Genomic DNA, 17,309 nt, shown 5'->3' with positions numbered 1-17,309 from the left:
TTTAAATTCAAGATAATATTTTTCAATTTGATAATACTCCAAAAGAAAGAACAAAAGAAATAATAATAATCGGTCTTTATAAAAAAAATTGTTATAATATTTTAAATTGAATTCAAGTTCATTTATTTGAATCAAAATAAATAAAAACATTAGAAAAACCATAAATAAGTAAAACTGAAAAAAAAAACAGAAAACAAAAGGTAAAAAAATCAAATTGTTGAAAAATAAAGTTAAAAAAACGAAAATAAAAGAAGTATATATATATATATATATATATATATATATATATATATATATATATATATATATATATATATATATATATATAAACAAAAATATATAAAATATATAAAAAAACGAAATATAAATCTAAAAAACCATGTGGTGTAATTTTTTGCAAATCATGGGGACCAAATTTGAACTTTAAATCAATTTTTGGATTGATTTTGCAAAAATAAAAATAATAATAAATAACAGCTTAACCTTGAAAATCATTAAGTGAGTTAGAATGATAATTCTATAAGAAAATTATAGTCTTTTTCCAACTACACGGTTAAAAATTAGAGATTTGTATGATATTAGTCGTTTTTAATTTTTATGGCTAACCAAAAAGAATTTAAGAAATAACTATTGTATTTTCTTATTAAATAACGGTGGTCAATGTCTCGTAAAACAATTAAATAAATATAACATTATTCCAGTTTCCGTTTATGAATGCTGTTTCGTAATTAGTATTTTCAATTACTTGGGAAAAAAATGAGGGTCGAAACTTGAAAGTCGTCACATCTTTGTTAATTTTGACTAGCCAATCCAAACACGCCACGTATCACTTGCCGTCGCCTCCTTCCCCATCGTCCCCACACCCTATAAATAACATATATTCCTGCAAGCCACCATAACCGCCATAGCCTTTCTTCTTCTTTCACCTCTCTCAAAACTTCCCCTTGCAATGAAACTAGACCAAGAAATTAACCAACACGGCCGTGACATCATCAGAACCATCGAAGTAGTTCAATCTGTCACCAAGCTATCAACCACCGCCGTTGATAACTTCGATTCGAATGGGGAAGAGCTCTACACGCCTCCGCTTAATTTCTCCATGGTTGATAATGGCATATTCCGTTCAGGATTCCCCGATACCGCTAACTTCTCGTTTCTCAAAACCCTAGGCCTTCGCTCCATCGTGTAAGTCGCTATTTGTGTGTAATTATGTATCAATTGTTCTCTGTAGCTACAGGTGATGTCGGAATAGTATCGTAAATTCATTCAAATCTGTAATTGGAGATGATTACGAGGTTTTTCAGTCGACGGCTGGATTGATGTTTAGTCAAGTCGCTGCTTCGGATCAACTTGCGTGCTTAATTTAAGAGAGAATTTGACAGTTTATTTGGTGTTTTGTGTTTCTAGATATTTGTGTCCTGAACCATATCCGGAGCATAACATGGAATTTCTGAAGGCTAATCGGATCCAATTGTTTCAATTCGGAATTGAAGGCACCAAGGTATGGATCATAGTCTTATGATTGCAGTAAATTGTTTACTTCTTTAGCTGCTTAGATTTGAAAATTACTTCAATTCTGTATTCTCCTCGTAGCTGAATTCGTTGCTTATATAATCCATACTTCAGTTTCCTACACTTCATAAATTCCTTTCTCAAGTTCCTACATTAATCACGAGCTTTCTGAATCTATCAGAAGCACTTGTTATTCACTTATTCTACCATATCCATGAAAATTATGCCGTTTGTTGCTTGAAATTTGATTTCCAAAGTAGCTTATTTCCTTTCCGAGTGAATAGCGATAGATAGTTGTACTTATCTTCAACTTGTTAATTCTGTTCAACATTCAAATCATGCATTGTCTCCATCATTTTGGAAGGTAATCTTCATCTCAGAACATACATGTGCATTTGTCCCCCTTCAATGTTCCTTTTTCACAAATATTCAAAGTTCCTTGGGACCATAGATACTCTAGAACTAGAACAAGATTCCAAAAAGCAAACACTTCTTCAAATCAACATCTTTAAGTTCATTCATTCATTCATCCCATTACCAATGCAGGAACCTTTCGTTAATATCCCAGAGGACACAATCCGTGAAGCATTAAAAGTTGTTCTAGATGTAAGAAATCACCCATTGTTGATTCATTGCAAAAGAGGCAAGGTAAGAGAGATATAGTCTGTGTCATTGTCTAATGTCTATGTCATATTATTTTCAATTTAGGTCCCTTAAGTTTGACATTAGTCCTTGTTTCCACCTTTTAAAATTCAGCATCGAACGGGTTGTTTAGTGGGATGCTTGAGAAAAATACAGAGATGGTGTTTAACATCTATTTTTGATGAGTATCAAAGGTTTGCAGCAGCTAAGGCTAGGGTTTCAGATCAAAGGTTTATGGAGTTATTTGATGCCTCTGGGTTTAAGGATATTCCACCATCTCCATGTTCATGTACCAAAAGAAGGTAAAACTGGAATAGGTGTTTCCAATGATGGTGGAATAAAACTGGAATAGGTGTTTCCATTCCCGGATAAAATATGTTTAGCAATTCAGGAATGGTGTTTTCCATTCCTTGAGGATTACTTAAATTAGGTTTTCCTGGTGGTAGGAGTAAATTAGTTACTGTATTTAATTTATAAAAAAAAAATTGAAAATTAAAGTATTTATGAGATGGTTGCCTTATTCATCTCTAATTTATGTGCATTCCGCTGTTTTTACGGTTTAACCACTGTGAATGAAAGTCACCGAAGTGTGACAAAAACAATTTATATCGAGTTATAGCAGGTTAAAGTCGTCACAATAATATAACATTTTTTTAATAGATTGGCAAAAAAAAAAAAAATACAAAAGAAAAACCTTCTCTTCTTTTGTGTGCTACTTGATAAAATGACAATAATTGGAGGTCCCAATCATTAAATGACTACTTTTTAATTATTATCACCAAAATAAACGTTTTTATTAGAGTTTAATTATAGAGTCTAAATTATATGAAAAATACATTAGAGGCATCTCTAATTATCGATCTCCAATTATCAACCATATGTATGTATACGTTTTTTTTTATGTTATATCATGTTTCTACTAGCTTTATTAAATAAAATATTATTAATGTAATGCATCTCCGATCATTGATCATTTTAATTTTTTTTATAAAATTAACTAATATATCTTCATCTTTATAAAAATATTTTATAAAGTCTTTTCACATAATTTGTTTATTTTAATATATGCAATATTTATAAACTAAAAAAATACTTCATAATAATATTAAATAAAAACAATATATTATAATATCTGAAATTAAGATAATATACTATAATATTAGAGATTAAAACATTGTAAAATAATTAGTCAAAAAAATACGTTTTTAAAGGTTAAATGATACAAGTAAACTAATATATGTTAAACAGAAAAGGTTACCTGTGGCAACCATAAAATTCAAAAAATCATTCAATAAAATTTAAATATTGTATATTATTAATCTAAAAAAATAATTTCAATAATATAATAAAAGCTCTTTAAATTTGATTATTAGTATTTGACTTTTTTTAAAAGTTACATAGCTTTTTTTTTCTTAATTTTTGTTAGATACTTCAAGTCTTTCAATTAGCAAAAATAATGCATGATCTCTAAGGGAGGAGGGAGTCATTCCCTCCCAACCCACTGAACTCACTGCCACATCACTTTTTCTCTTTTGTTTTTCTTCATTTTTCCGAACCCACAACACACGGAAATCATATCTTTTTGAACCCACTCAATTAAAAAAAATACAAAACAATCAAATGTAAAATCTTAATTAGCAATAGATTTATCGGCGGTACCACTCCCGCTTCAACGAGTGGGTTGATTGGTTTTACTAACCCACTTCATCATCTCTATCTACTTTCTCTTTCTTATTTTCTCTTGTACCATACGTTTTAAAACTTGTATCTTAGTTGTTTTGTATTTTTTTTAATTGAGTGGGTTCAAAAAGATAGGATTTCCGTGTGTTGTGGGTTCGGAAAGATGAAGAAAAATAAAAGAGAAAAAGTGATGTGGCAGTGGGTTCGGTGGGTTGGGAGGGAACGACTCCCTCCTCCCTCAATGAACCCACTGTCACATCAGCTTTTCTCTTTGATTTTTCTTCATCGTTCCCAAACCACAACATACGGAAATCTTATCTTTCTCAACCCACTCAACCCACTCAATTAAAAAAAATACTAAACAACTAAGGTACAAATCTTAAAACATACGGTACAAGAGAAAATGAGAGAGAGAAAGTAGAGAGAGAGGATGAAGTGGGTTCGTGAAACCAATTAAACAACCGGCTAAAGAGGGAGTGGTACCGACGATAACTCTATTGCTAATTAAGATTTTACCTTGATTATTTTGTATATTTTTTTTAATTGAGTGGGTTGAGTGGGTTGAGAAAGATAGGATTTCCGTGTGTTGTGGGTTGAGAAAGATGAAGAAAAATCAAAGAGAAAAGATGATGTGGCAGTGGGTTTATTGGGTTCGGTGGGTTGGGAGGGAACGACTCCCTCCTCCCTAATTGTATAAAAAAGATAACGAAAATACAAAAAGTGCAAAAAACGACAGCATGAATTCGTAATTCTGAGTGACAAACAATGAAAACGAATTTTGAAAAACAAATTGTGGTGTTTTGCAAAAGGGTTGATGTCACGATTGAATAACCAATAGTAAGAAAAATGATAAGGAACTTTGGTGAAATTTGTCCAAATTTAGGAAGAAAAATGCATTAGTGATACTAATATCAATAAAATTGGCGTTCAAATTGGAACCATCATATATTAACAGGTTTGTGGAGATTGGAGTTTGAAGCATATACAAAAATTTTAAGTTTTCTACCATTTGATTTGGTTTTTCTTACCGATAAAATCTATAGGTCTTCAAGAAATCTTAAGAACAAAAATGTATGTTTTAAGACAAGGTTTAAGAAATAATCATTTGTAGTTATTAGTATATGTTACATTTATCATAGAAAAAGGACCAATTGAAGAAGAAGAATGATGGATTAAAGAAGTAAAAAAAACGAAGTTAAATTGAGAAATGGGTTGTTTCTAGTATTATATAAAAGAAAACATTACTTCAATACATTCTCATGAATAAGTTGGAGTCTTTACATAGCAATTTCTTCTTAGGGGCAGATATTGATGAAAAGAAGATGTCATGGTTTAGTTGGGAGAACGTGATTGCTCCTAAAAAGAGTAGAGTTGTGGGGGTTAGTAGTTTTTTCTATTTTAATAGAGCTCTTTTGTTCAAATGGATTTGGTGTTTTCACACTAAGCAAGTTGTGTTGTGGGTACATGTTATGAAAGTTATGCATGGTGCTCATGGGTTTCTTGATTGGGAGCCTTCGTGTCATAGAGCTAAGTGTGGTTAGACATTATTGCAGATACTTCTCATTTACGGTCTAAGGGTGCGGATTTGATGTATTTGTGTAAAAGAAAGTGAGGAATAGTGAACTCACCTTGTTTTGGGAGGATGTGTGGTTGGGAGATAAGCCTTTAAAATTTAGATTTTCGAGACTTTATGTTTTGGATTTGAGTGAGCAATATCATAACTGCTAAAAAGATGTGTATTATGTCATGTTTTGCTACTTTTCGTCGTAGACCTATGGGGGAGATTGTGAGCAAAGGGATGCTCTCGACTTTTTTTTGTCCTCAGTTTCTTTGCCTTCAATTCAAGACAGGTGGGTATGGACTTTGGTAGGTTCAAGATACTTTTCAATTGCTTTAGCTCGTGCTTTGGTTGATGAGGCTTTGTTGGTTTAGGCTCCTAAAAAAACTAGATGGGATCGATTGGTGCCTATCAAGGTTAATGCCTTAGCTTGGCGCGGTTATGTAGTATAAATTGCCAACAAGGTCGAATCTTTCTTTGAGAAGTCTTGATATTCCTTCCATAGATTTTCCTATGTGTGATAGTGAAGTGGAGTCTCTTAACCATCTTTTTTCTCTTGTAAGATTGTGTCTGACATTTTGAATATGGTGCTCGGTTTGTGGGGGTGTCTGTCCAAATTATTTTCTCCTAAGATGATTGGTTGCTTTGGTTTGATGGTCTTTGTCTAAGGAAGGGTGTTAAAGATTTCTCGGAGGAAGTCTTTTTTGTTATATGATGGCATATTTAATCTTTCGCAAACAAGTTGTTGTTCGGTAGAGTCCAACCCAAGAAGGCGCAACTATTTTTGAGTATTGTTACTCAGCCTTATTGTTGGTGTAATAATAGGTGGTTGAGTTTTATTAATTAAGTGGGCTAGTTGCACGATCGGTCCGTTGATTTTGAAGGTCATGTGCGAAAATTAAAAATGGTATCCTAAAATTTCGGATTAACAACAGATAGGGACATATTAGCGACATATATTGACAGATTAACGACAAAATAGTGACAGAGTACCGACGGACAGATAAAATTTCAGGCCTTGATGACACAGCCCTTGTGCGGTCGTACACCCCGCATGTGCTCTGGGTCGGCCGTGGCCAACTGCAAAACTCTATAGTTGCGATTTTGTAATGTTTTCCTTCCATTTAGTTGTTTTTGTCTTTGTTAGATGTATTTTAATAAAATTCATATCGTTCTAAAAAATACAGTGTTTTTTTAATCTAAAAAAGGTTAAATAACAAATAAATAAAACTCGAAACTTTCATAATTGATTACAATCAAAACCTTTGACCTAACATTAATTTAACATGCTTTCTATCGAGAAATGTCCATATCATTCTATAACTTTTCACATTACAAATACGTGCATCATATTAATACGACTCTCACTTGTGGGTAAGGGGAAAGATCTAGTTTTTGGTCGATGGGACATAACACTTTAGGAAAGGATTAGTACTTCCATTATTAGAAGTTTTCTAAATTTGAATTTCATGGTGTGACATTTAGACATATGTATTGTCTTCTATCAGTGATTGCTTTTCAATCGATACTTTTGAATATCTTTTAAGTTTTTAGTATTTGTAGAGTTGATCTTTTCTAAAACAGATTCCAGTTACACATCCATAGCGAAGAGATAAGGTTGTATCTCTCGCTATATATATCACTTCTTTTTTACTTTAATGTGGTCATAAAGTGAAATTGAACTTGTGAATATATATGATCACTTGACCATTACAAGATTCCCATGGTCTATTTGTTGAAATTCCCTTCGACTTTGTTTCCCTTTTTGGATGTTGTAGTCATTATAATTTATTCTTAGAATAAAAGCATGTGCTTTTCACATGGTGGTTTATTCCTATTGACTTGATAGTAAAGTTCAAAATCCAACATAAATTATAAATATATAGTTTGTATATTTATTGATAATATAACTCAATGAACACGGATAATACGAAAAAATAATATTGAACTACATGAAATATATGATGATGCAAATGTTATCTAGATAGAGTAGATGATCCACAATCCAAGACCATCCGCTTCTACCAAAAATTATACTCCAAAATAACTTACCGAAATACGTGTGGAGGTGGCTTTTAGATGCTTAAAATTTAGTACATAACTTGACACGATACTTTCGGAAATAGCCCTTATAATGGATGTTTTCGACGAATTTTTATAATGGATCTAGTCATCCTTTTATATAAGGCATGTTTCACAAAAATAACTAAGAGTTGGAAGTTATAGCTTTTATTTGTGTAGTAAGTGTTTGGCACAAATAATTGATAAGTTTTAAAAATATATATTTAAATAAAACAAAAAGTTAAAAACTCTCAAAACCTACTTGAATTACTTTTTGGATTAATAGTTTTTGTTTAAAATAAAAGTTAAAAGTCTTTACTTTGGAAAAAAAATTCCTAATGTTATTTTTAAAGTTAAAAGTTAAAAGCTTCTGAAAGCTAAAAACTCTAAAAAGTATATCTTATGTTAAAGATAAAAATTGTTTTGAATGGTATTAAATTGATTTTATGACGAATACATTCCACGTTTTTTATTGTTTTAGTTTAAAGTCAAAACATAATATATTTAATTTGGTTAAAGTCACAACGCTCTAACTTAGTTTCTAACTTTTAATATCATATATTTAAAATGTTAATTTAAATATGGTATTGAAAATATACATCAAAATATAAAATAAATATAATTTTCCAGCAACAAGAGATTAAAGGTTATCTTACTTTAAAAACCATATTTGGTAATTGAGAAAATCACTATGATCTAAATTAAAAATAATCAAATAAGCAACATAAAAGATAAATAAAATAACAATACTTTAAAAATAGCATCAAAATGAAAATAACATAAAAAATGTATTCATATGTAACATGTCTGATATTGTTGATATTATGTGGTTCCAACATCGGGGTTGATAGGGATTACTTATTTAAAACATATTTTTCTAAAATAATATTTTTTAGCTTATGTAATTCGAAAATAATTGTGTTTCAGGATTAAAACAAAGATACAAATTTAATTTCGTTTCTTTTTAATAGGCGCTTTTAAATAAGTTAGAATAAAAAAAACATGTCAAAATATATTTATTTAAATCAATAGGTATTTTTTCTATTTTATGACATCCCCCCCCCCCCCCCCCCCAAGATAGGATTATACCTGAATGATGTGTCGGGATGGATTGACGATAGATTGTTTAAATTATATGAATATGTTTGGATAGGGCTCTGCTATTCAGAAATAAAACGGCTATTTCAACAGAGGAAGAACTTTGAGATCAACTCAAGTCTTAAACACTCAAACTTAACTTGTTTATTTCATATGGACAAATGCCTTATTTATAAGCTCAAGAGAGCCGGTTACATAATTGAGTTGCAATCGTTTGATTGCAATACGACATACATATTTACAATATAGTCCCCTAGACTATTGAGGGTTATACACTTTATTTCACATCCTAGACACTACTTTTTGACAATAATAACTATAAAAGACAAACCACAAATAATTACAATTCATTCCATAATGAAAGGAAACGTGTCTTCAATAATAATGGTTTTTTACGTCATTGCTTTCGTCATTCCTACCAAGCAGAGCCCTATCCAAACATACCCAAGATTATTCATATAATCATTCATATAATTTAAACAATCCATCGTCAATCCATCCCGACGCATCATTCAGGTATAATCATATCCTAATCTTTTTATTAATTCCGTCATGTCGTTAATTTTGGTATCAGAGCTAAGTATCGTTCTTATTATGATTATGAATGATAAATCTTTCGTTCATATGAATATATGCTCATCATGCATCATCATAAATATTATTATAAATATATCGTTATGAATTATCATCATAAATTCTCAATATGAAAACTTTGACATCATAACCACCATTATAAATATCATAAATAACAAACCCTATCATCCTATTAAAATCTATGATTTTTAGTCGTACCATTGAAAGAAAAGCTAAATTATCATTTTAAAAATTATAATCATGAGTTTTTCGAGTTTAAATATTATTAAACAAGAATTAAAGTTTTTTCGTAAAACATTGAAACAATCTAAAAAAATTCTTTTAAATTTAAAAATAGATTCTAACATATCAATAATTAATTGTATATCCAATATTGAAGCAATACATATAATAAATAATAGTATAAATTGGAAATAAGAAAAAATAAAAAAATCTAGAAGATAAAATAACAAAACTAATCTGTTAAATATGTCTCAAGAAATAGAAAATTCATCAATCATTATTAATAACGAAGAAAATGAATCTGGATACACTTTTGATGCTTTAATTAACAAAAATAACATTAATAAAGATGCTATAAAAAAATCAAATTGTACACTATTAGAAAAACATAATTTTAAAAATAACTCATTAAAAAATTTCTTTTCTAAAAAAAATATTATATATTATAGAAAAATTATAGGAGAAGAAGCAATACCTATAGAATCAACTCAAGTAAATATTATTATACCCATAATAAATAAACAACAAATTAGAAATAGATTATCTAATATTAAAGAAGTAGATAAAATAAAAATTGATTATATTCATATATCAACTATTCAAGTAATTTTAAAAAGTACTTTTAGCAATTTAGATACACCAATAGAATTAGAAATCAGAGATAATCGTATAATTAATAATCAAGAAAGTATTGTTGCAAAAGGAAAAGGTAATTTAATTGAAGGAAAAATAAAATTTGATATTAATATTCAACTAGGATTAAATCTTAAAGATAAAAATCTAAGTAATAGTATTACTGTACGATATAAATTATTAAGACAAAATTTTACGTTAAAAGGTAATCATCCGTTTACTATTACATATCAAATAAAGTATGCATTAACAAATTCTCATCATAGTATTACATTTAAAACAAAAGATAGAATTTATATAGATAAATTATTTACCCATTTATTATCACTTGAATCACCAAATATGACTAATAACAAAATATTTAATGAAACTAATTTTCAACCAATAATAACTACTCCGTTAATAAAAAGAAGTTCAATTATAGAACCTCCAATTTCAACTATAACAGGTAGATCCTCCATCTCGGAATGTCAACCTACAACATCTACTGAAAATCAAAATGAAAAATTAGAAGATATTAAAGAAATGATTAGATCATTAAGTTTAAGAATATGACAGAATCATCTAGTAATTCTTTAAAATATTTTAAAACACTTGAAGGTTCATATCAAAATACAAAACCATGCATACCAGATAAAGAAATGATTATAGAAATACCGCAAAATTTACCACAAGGAACAATATATAATATTGGTCTTAATTCTGAAGAAGATAAATCAATAGGAGATAAATTAAATATAATTAGTCAAAAATTAAATAATATTATTGTAACGTCCCAAATTTCGAGTCCAAAAATTTCATTTTAATTAACGGATTATAAAACATTCATAAGAAAACTGCGTAACAATATATCATTTTGTGAATCAATGTATCATGTCTGAAAACCCAAAACATATAATAGCAACATGTCAGAGTACAATCCCAGAATATCTCAAGTGCGGAAATCAATGCGTGTGTGTATGATGTGTCGCTACCGCGCCAGCTCTTTCCCCTTCGCTGAAGAGGTACCTGAAACCAAAACTGTAAACTGTAAGCACGAAGCTTAGTGAGTTCCCCCATCGTACCGCATACCATACAATCACATAACATACATATACTGTCAGGCATATCTGGGGGCCCGACCTACCCCTTCGGTCCTCTCGACCGAATACCGCCTAGCATATCCGGGTGCTGGCCTCCCCTTCGGTTCTCTCGACCGGATACTGCCTAGCATATATGGGTGTTGGCCTCCCCTTCGGTCCTCTCGACCGGATACTGGGGACTATTTCACCCCACCACTACTACCACATAACATGTAACACATAATCATATTCCATCTAGCATTACTGGGTATGACTACCCCCTTCGGCCCTATCGACCGGGAATCTTGGGGACTATCTCCCCTACTGCTAACATCATATCATACTAGCACATAACATAACAGGTAGTAGCAAACCTAGATGAATATCACAAAGACAATCATCAATCAAACAACTCCCACTGGTGGGCCGGCATTGTGGTCGTAGACCCACCGCTACTGGAAGGTAACTCACCTCAAACGAGTAGTTGCTGATAATCTGTGCGGGGAATCCCTGACTACTGCTGCTCCAGAAATCCTCCGGCTATAATCCCCACAAAACACTTAATCAGAATCTGATATCTACCCCTTAAGGTAAAATGACTATTTTACCCCAGACCAAGTCCAAGTCAAAGTCAAAGTCAACTTCCAGTTGACCCGACTCGTCGTCAACTCGTCGAGTCCCTATTTCTTTAACTGTCCTCATCCACGTCCCTACTCGTCGAGTTTAGCAACGACTCGACGAGTTCTCCTTCTAACACAACCTCGAATAAACCTTCTTCCGACTCGCCGAGCGGTATGAACACTCGTCGAGTCCATCTTCATCCTAAGAACACGTCCTGTCCTTGACTCGCCGAGTTGTATGAACAACTCGTCGGGTTCATCTTCAAGAGTTGGGAGATTGCCTTGGACTCGCCGAGTCTGCTCGTGCACTCGTCGAGTCCTATGAACTCCAGGACTATGGCTTATCCCAATACGTTTGGGTCACTCCCTTGGACCCTCTAAAACCTTTCTTTCACCCAACTGGTTCCCATGAACCATAACAGAAAAAGGGGAGTCTAACCTTGGACTCGCCGAGTCCCAAGAACGACTCGCCGAGTCGATGCAATCCAAGTCTTATTTCTTCGATTTCTGGAGTGCAACTCTTGTCCAAATGATAGATCTATGTCCCTAAACTCAATCTAGCACGTAAAGTTACAAACTTTACGTGCATGCATGGGACTTTGAGCCTAAAATGCCCAAAAAGAAGCTCTTAAGATGCATGGGACCTTCCATGGGTGCAAAAGCAACCCCCAACTGCCTTGTGACCCTTCCATGGACCTAGATCCGAAGCCTCCACCCCCAACTATGCTTGCAATCATGGTTGGTTACCAAGAATGGCTTATAAAAGCCCTAAATCTCCCCAAAAAGGGATCTAACAAAAGAACAAGCAAGGTATAGACTTTATACCTTCTGAGAACAGCAAATGATGCACCAAACTCGAATCCTTCAGTCTCCTCTTGATTCTTCTATGCTCTTCCTTCTTCCTTGTGATCAAAATCCACCAAAATCACTCAAAAGCCTTGAATCTTGCACAAAAACACTTAGGGTTTGCGAGGGAGGGTTTCTGGGAGCAATAGGGACGAGTGGGGGCTGAATGAGATGATTAAATAGGGTGCAAACCATCATATTAGGGTTTTTGTCCAGACAGAGCCTACTCGTCGAGTCCAGGGTCCGACTCAACGAGTCCCATACTTAAACCCCGCGTTCTATCCCGCTTCTACTCGGCGAGTTCGGCCATCAACTCGCCGAGTCCCAGGCCAAAAATGTAAAATTACATAAATGAAATACATACCAGGAACTAGGTGCTACAAATCTCCCCCACTTATTTCAGACTTCGTCCTCGAAGTCTGCTGCTCGCTCCTGAAAAAGCTCCGGATAATGCTCCATCATCTCATCCTCCGGCTCCCAAGTCCATTCCGAGCCCTTCCGGTGCTGCCATTGCACCTTCACGAGCTCCACCCTCTTGTTTCTCAGATCATTCGACTTCCGGTCGAGGATTGCTACAGGTCGCTCGATGTAGTTCAGGCTGTCATCGACCTGAATATCCTCTAAGGGTACCACTGCTGAGTCGTCCACCAGGCACTTCCGCAGCTGGGAGACGTGGAAAGTGCTGTGGATCTGGCTGAGTTCGGCTGGCAGATCCAACCTGTACGCCACCTTGACCACCCGGGCTGAAACCCTGAAGGGTCCGATATATCTGGGGCCCAACTTGCCCCGCTTCCTGAATCGGATGACGCCCTTCCATGGCGACACCTTCAGAAGGACCCTATCCCCGACCTGAAACTCCTGGTCTGATCGGCGCTTGTCAGCATAACTTTTCTGCCGAGTCTGAGCAGTCTGAAGCCTGCTCCGGACCTACTGAATCCTCTCCGTCGTCTTGAGCACCACTTCGGTGCTCCCCAGGACCCTCTGGCCAACCTCACCCCAACATATCGGGGTCCTACACTTCCTCCCGTACAACATCTCGAAGGGAGGACGATCGATACTCGCGTGATAGCTATTGTTATACGAGAACTCAGCCAATGGGAGGTAAGTATCCCAGCTACCACTGAAGTCTAGCACACATGCCCGCAACATATCCTCCAAAGTCTGGATGGTCCGCTCGCTCTGACCATCCGTCTGCGGGTGAAATGCAGTGTTAAAGTGCAGACGAGTACCCAACTCGTCATGAAACTTCTTCCAAAACCTGGAAGTGAACCGCACATCCCTGTCTAAAATCACCGAAACTGGCACCCCGTGCCGCGCCACCACCTCCCTGATGTAGATGTCGGCCAACTTCTCGGCAGAGATGCTCTCCTGAATTGGAATAAAATGGGCGCTCTTGGTCAATCGATCGACGATGACCCAAACCGAATCCACTCCCCACGCGGTCCTGGGAAGCTTTGTGATAAAATCCATCGTGATGTCTTCCTACTTCCACAGCGGGATATCCAACGACTGCATCTTGCCGTGTGGTCTCTGATGCTCGACCTTGACCTTCCTGCAGGTCAAGCACCGCTCCACGTACCATGCCACATCCCGCTTCATGCAGGGCCACCAATAGTCCAGACGAAGATCCCTATACATCTTCGTCGCCCCAGGATGAATGGAGAATCGAGATTTGTGCGCCTCCTCCATCAGAACCTGGCGCACAACCCCGTGGTACGGCACCTACACTCTACGGTGGAGGGTCAACAGCCCTCGGCTATCATAATCGAAGGAGGAAACCTGGCCTACAATCCGCTCACTCTTCCGATGTTCCTCCTTCATGGCCTCCTGTTGGGCCTCTCGAATCTGCTCCAACAGTGGAGTAACCACGGTCATCCTCATGCAGGTATCCCTGATCGGCGCTGCCTTGCGGCTAAGCGCGTCGGCCACAATGTTGGCTTTCCCCGGGTGGTAGAGGATCTCACAATCATAATCCTTTACCACATCAAGCCACCGACGCTGCCTCATATTTAGATTTGGCTGGTCCATGAGATACCTCAGGCTCTTATGGTCCGTGTAAATGGTACAATGGACCCCATAGAGATAATGACGCCAAATCTTGAGGGCGAAAACCACAGCCCCCAGCTCTAAATCATGCGTCGGGTAGTTCGCCTCGTGAGGCTTCAGCTGCCTCGAAGCGTAGGCGATGACATGCCCTCTCTGCATCAATACCGCGCCCAAACCTGATATAGACGTGTCGCAGTACACAACAAAATCCTCTACGCCCTCTGGCAGGGCTAAGATCGGTGCCTCGCACAACCTCTGCCTCACTGTCTCAAACGCTGCCTGCTGCTCAGGCCCCCAACGACAGACTACGGCCTTCTTCGTCAGCCGCGTCAAGGGTACGACTATCTTGGAGAAATTCTGGATGAATCTCCGATAGTAGCCGGCTAATCCCAGGAAACTCCGAATCTCAGATGGAGACTTCGGAACCTCCCATCTCATCACGGCCTCCACCTTGGCCGGGTCGACCAGAATACCGTTCTGGTTGACAAGGTGCCCAAGAAACTGCACCTCGCGCAACCAGAACTCACACTTGGAGAACTTGGCGTACAAGCTCTCTCTCCTCAGAGTATCCAAAACCACTCGCAGATGCTCCTCATGCTGCTCCCGCGTCTTGGAATAGACCAAGATGTCGTCAATGAAAACTATCACGGACCGATCCAGCATCGGTCTACACACGCGGTTCATGAGGTCCATGAACACGGCAGGAGCATTGGTGAACCCGAAAGGCATCACCACGAACTCATAGTGGCCATAGCGCGTCCGGAACGCAGTCTTCTGTACATCCTCCTCTCTGACCCTCATCTGATGATATCCTGATCGCAGATCAATCTTGGAGAACCAAGATGCTCCCTGTAGCTGGTCAAAGAGGTCATCAATCCTCGAGAGTGGGTAACGGTTCTTCACCGTCACCTTGTTCAGCTCCCTTTAATCTATACACATCCGATGCGACCCGTACTTCTTCTTCACAAACAGAATCGGGGCTCCCCAGGGTGAACTGCTCGGTCTAATGAATCCCTTGTCTAACAGCTCCTGCAGCTGTGTAGACAACTCCTGCATCTCAGGAGGAGCCAACCGATACGGTGCCTTGGCTATCGGAGCCGCACCAGCGACTAGGTCGATCCTGAAATCCACCTGTCGCTCTGGAGGTATCCCAGGAAGCTCCTCTGGGAACACATCTGCGTAGTCTCGCACCACCGGAACGTCACTCACCGTCGCCTTTCCCGCCTCCCGGGTATCCATGACCTAGGCGACATATCCTGCGCAACCCTGCTGAAGGTAACGCCTAGCCCTTGCTGCCGAACATAAAACCGGTCCTCGATGTGGCCTCTCGCCCTGAATCATCAGCTCTCCCCCACTTGGGGTCCTGATCCGCACCAAATGCTGCGCGCAGTCGATCACCGCCTCATTGGGGCTTAGCCAATCCATGCCGATAATAACCTTGTTCCCCCACAAAGGTATGGGAACCAAGTCTACCAGGTAGCGCTCCTCGAATAATCTCAACACACAATCTCGGAATACCGCTGATGCTCGCACCGATCGATCATCGGCAATCTCTACCTCTAAAGGGCAATCTAAGACGCCTGAAGACTCGGGAAACCTCTTGCTGAGCGCAAGAGAAACAAACGATCGGGTAGCACCCGAATCAAACAATACCTGAACTGGGATACCGTTCACATGGAACGATCCTAAACAGAGCACATATCAATATCATAAACATCATATAAATAAATCAGGGGGAAAGAATCATACCCGTCACCACATCGGGTGCGGCGCGTGCCTCCTTGGTAGTCAACTGGAAAGCCCGACTCCTCACCACTGGAGCCTCTGCCTTGCCCTGCCGGCCATCGGTAATCCGCAGGGTCGCTGGAGCTGGCGCCTTCACTGGCGCTGCTGCTGTCAACTGGGGGCAATTGGCCTTCTTGTGGCCCCTCTGGTTGCAGTGGAAACACAGCAACTCAGATGTCTGAATAGTGGGTGCAGGGGCGGTACAATCCCTGCTGAAATGCCCCGTCTTGCCGCACTTGTAGCAACCCGACGATCCCAACCGGCATACTCCCTCATGTGACTTGCCGTATTTCCTGCAGCGGCCTCGGCCCTGCTGGCCTTTTGGCCCAGCGTCTGATCCCTTGGGCTTCTTCCCCGAAGCCCCAACCACCTGTCCCTCCTCGACCTTCCTCTTCCGGATATGCTCCAGATCAATCTCCCTCTCCCTGGCCCTGGCAATCATGGAATCCAGGGTAGGGCAAGCTGAAAAACTAACATGCTCCCGAATGTCAGCTCGTAGCATGTCGTGGTAGCGGGTCCTCCTCATGTCCTCATCTCCCGCATACTGGGGCACTAGTAACGCCCTCTCCCGGAACTTGGCGGTGATCTCCGCCACAGTCTCCGTAGTCTGTCTCATATCTAAGAACTCCCTCGCCAACTGCTGGAGCTCCACTGCAGGTGCAAACTCCGCTCTGAACCGAGTCACAAAGTCCGGCCATGTCATAGCCTCAACCGCCGGGGCTCCCAGAGAGTCACCAACCGACTCCCACCAATCCCTGGCCCTATCTCTCAAGCATCCTGCTGCATATCTCACCTTCGACCCCTCAGGGCAGAAGCTGGTCAACTGCGCAGACTCAATGTCTGCAATCCACCGTCTGGCCACAATGGGGTCCTTCGCCCCATGGAAATCCGGCGCACCACTGCCCCTGAAGTCCTTAAAGGACAGTGTGTGTGATTCCGACTGGCTGGTCG

The 17,309-nt window shown here is 38.0% G+C and overlaps 1 protein-coding gene across 1 annotated transcript; it reads left to right on the top strand.

Moving 5' to 3' along the window:
• Positions 1 to 880: 880 nt before the first annotated feature.
• Positions 881 to 2,695, top strand: LOC145126175 (inositol diphosphatase DSP1-like). The gene is made up of 4 exons (XM_079061578.1): positions 881 to 1,185; positions 1,408 to 1,501; positions 2,059 to 2,160; positions 2,269 to 2,695. The coding sequence occupies exons 1-4, from the start codon at positions 950 to 952 to the stop codon at positions 2,458 to 2,460; spliced, it is 624 nt and encodes a 207-aa protein (XP_078917704.1). The 5' UTR covers positions 881 to 949; the 3' UTR covers positions 2,461 to 2,695.
• The last annotated feature ends 14,614 nt before the right edge of the window (positions 2,696 to 17,309 follow it).

The sequence above is a fragment of the Lactuca virosa genome, chromosome 7, assembly GCF_052849685.1.
Source record: "Lactuca virosa cultivar CGN04683 chromosome 7, Lactuca_virosa_CGN04683_v6, whole genome shotgun sequence".
NCBI lineage: Eukaryota > Viridiplantae > Streptophyta > Magnoliopsida > Asterales > Asteraceae > Lactuca > Lactuca virosa.
This window is presented reverse-complemented; position numbering and strand designations above follow the sequence as displayed.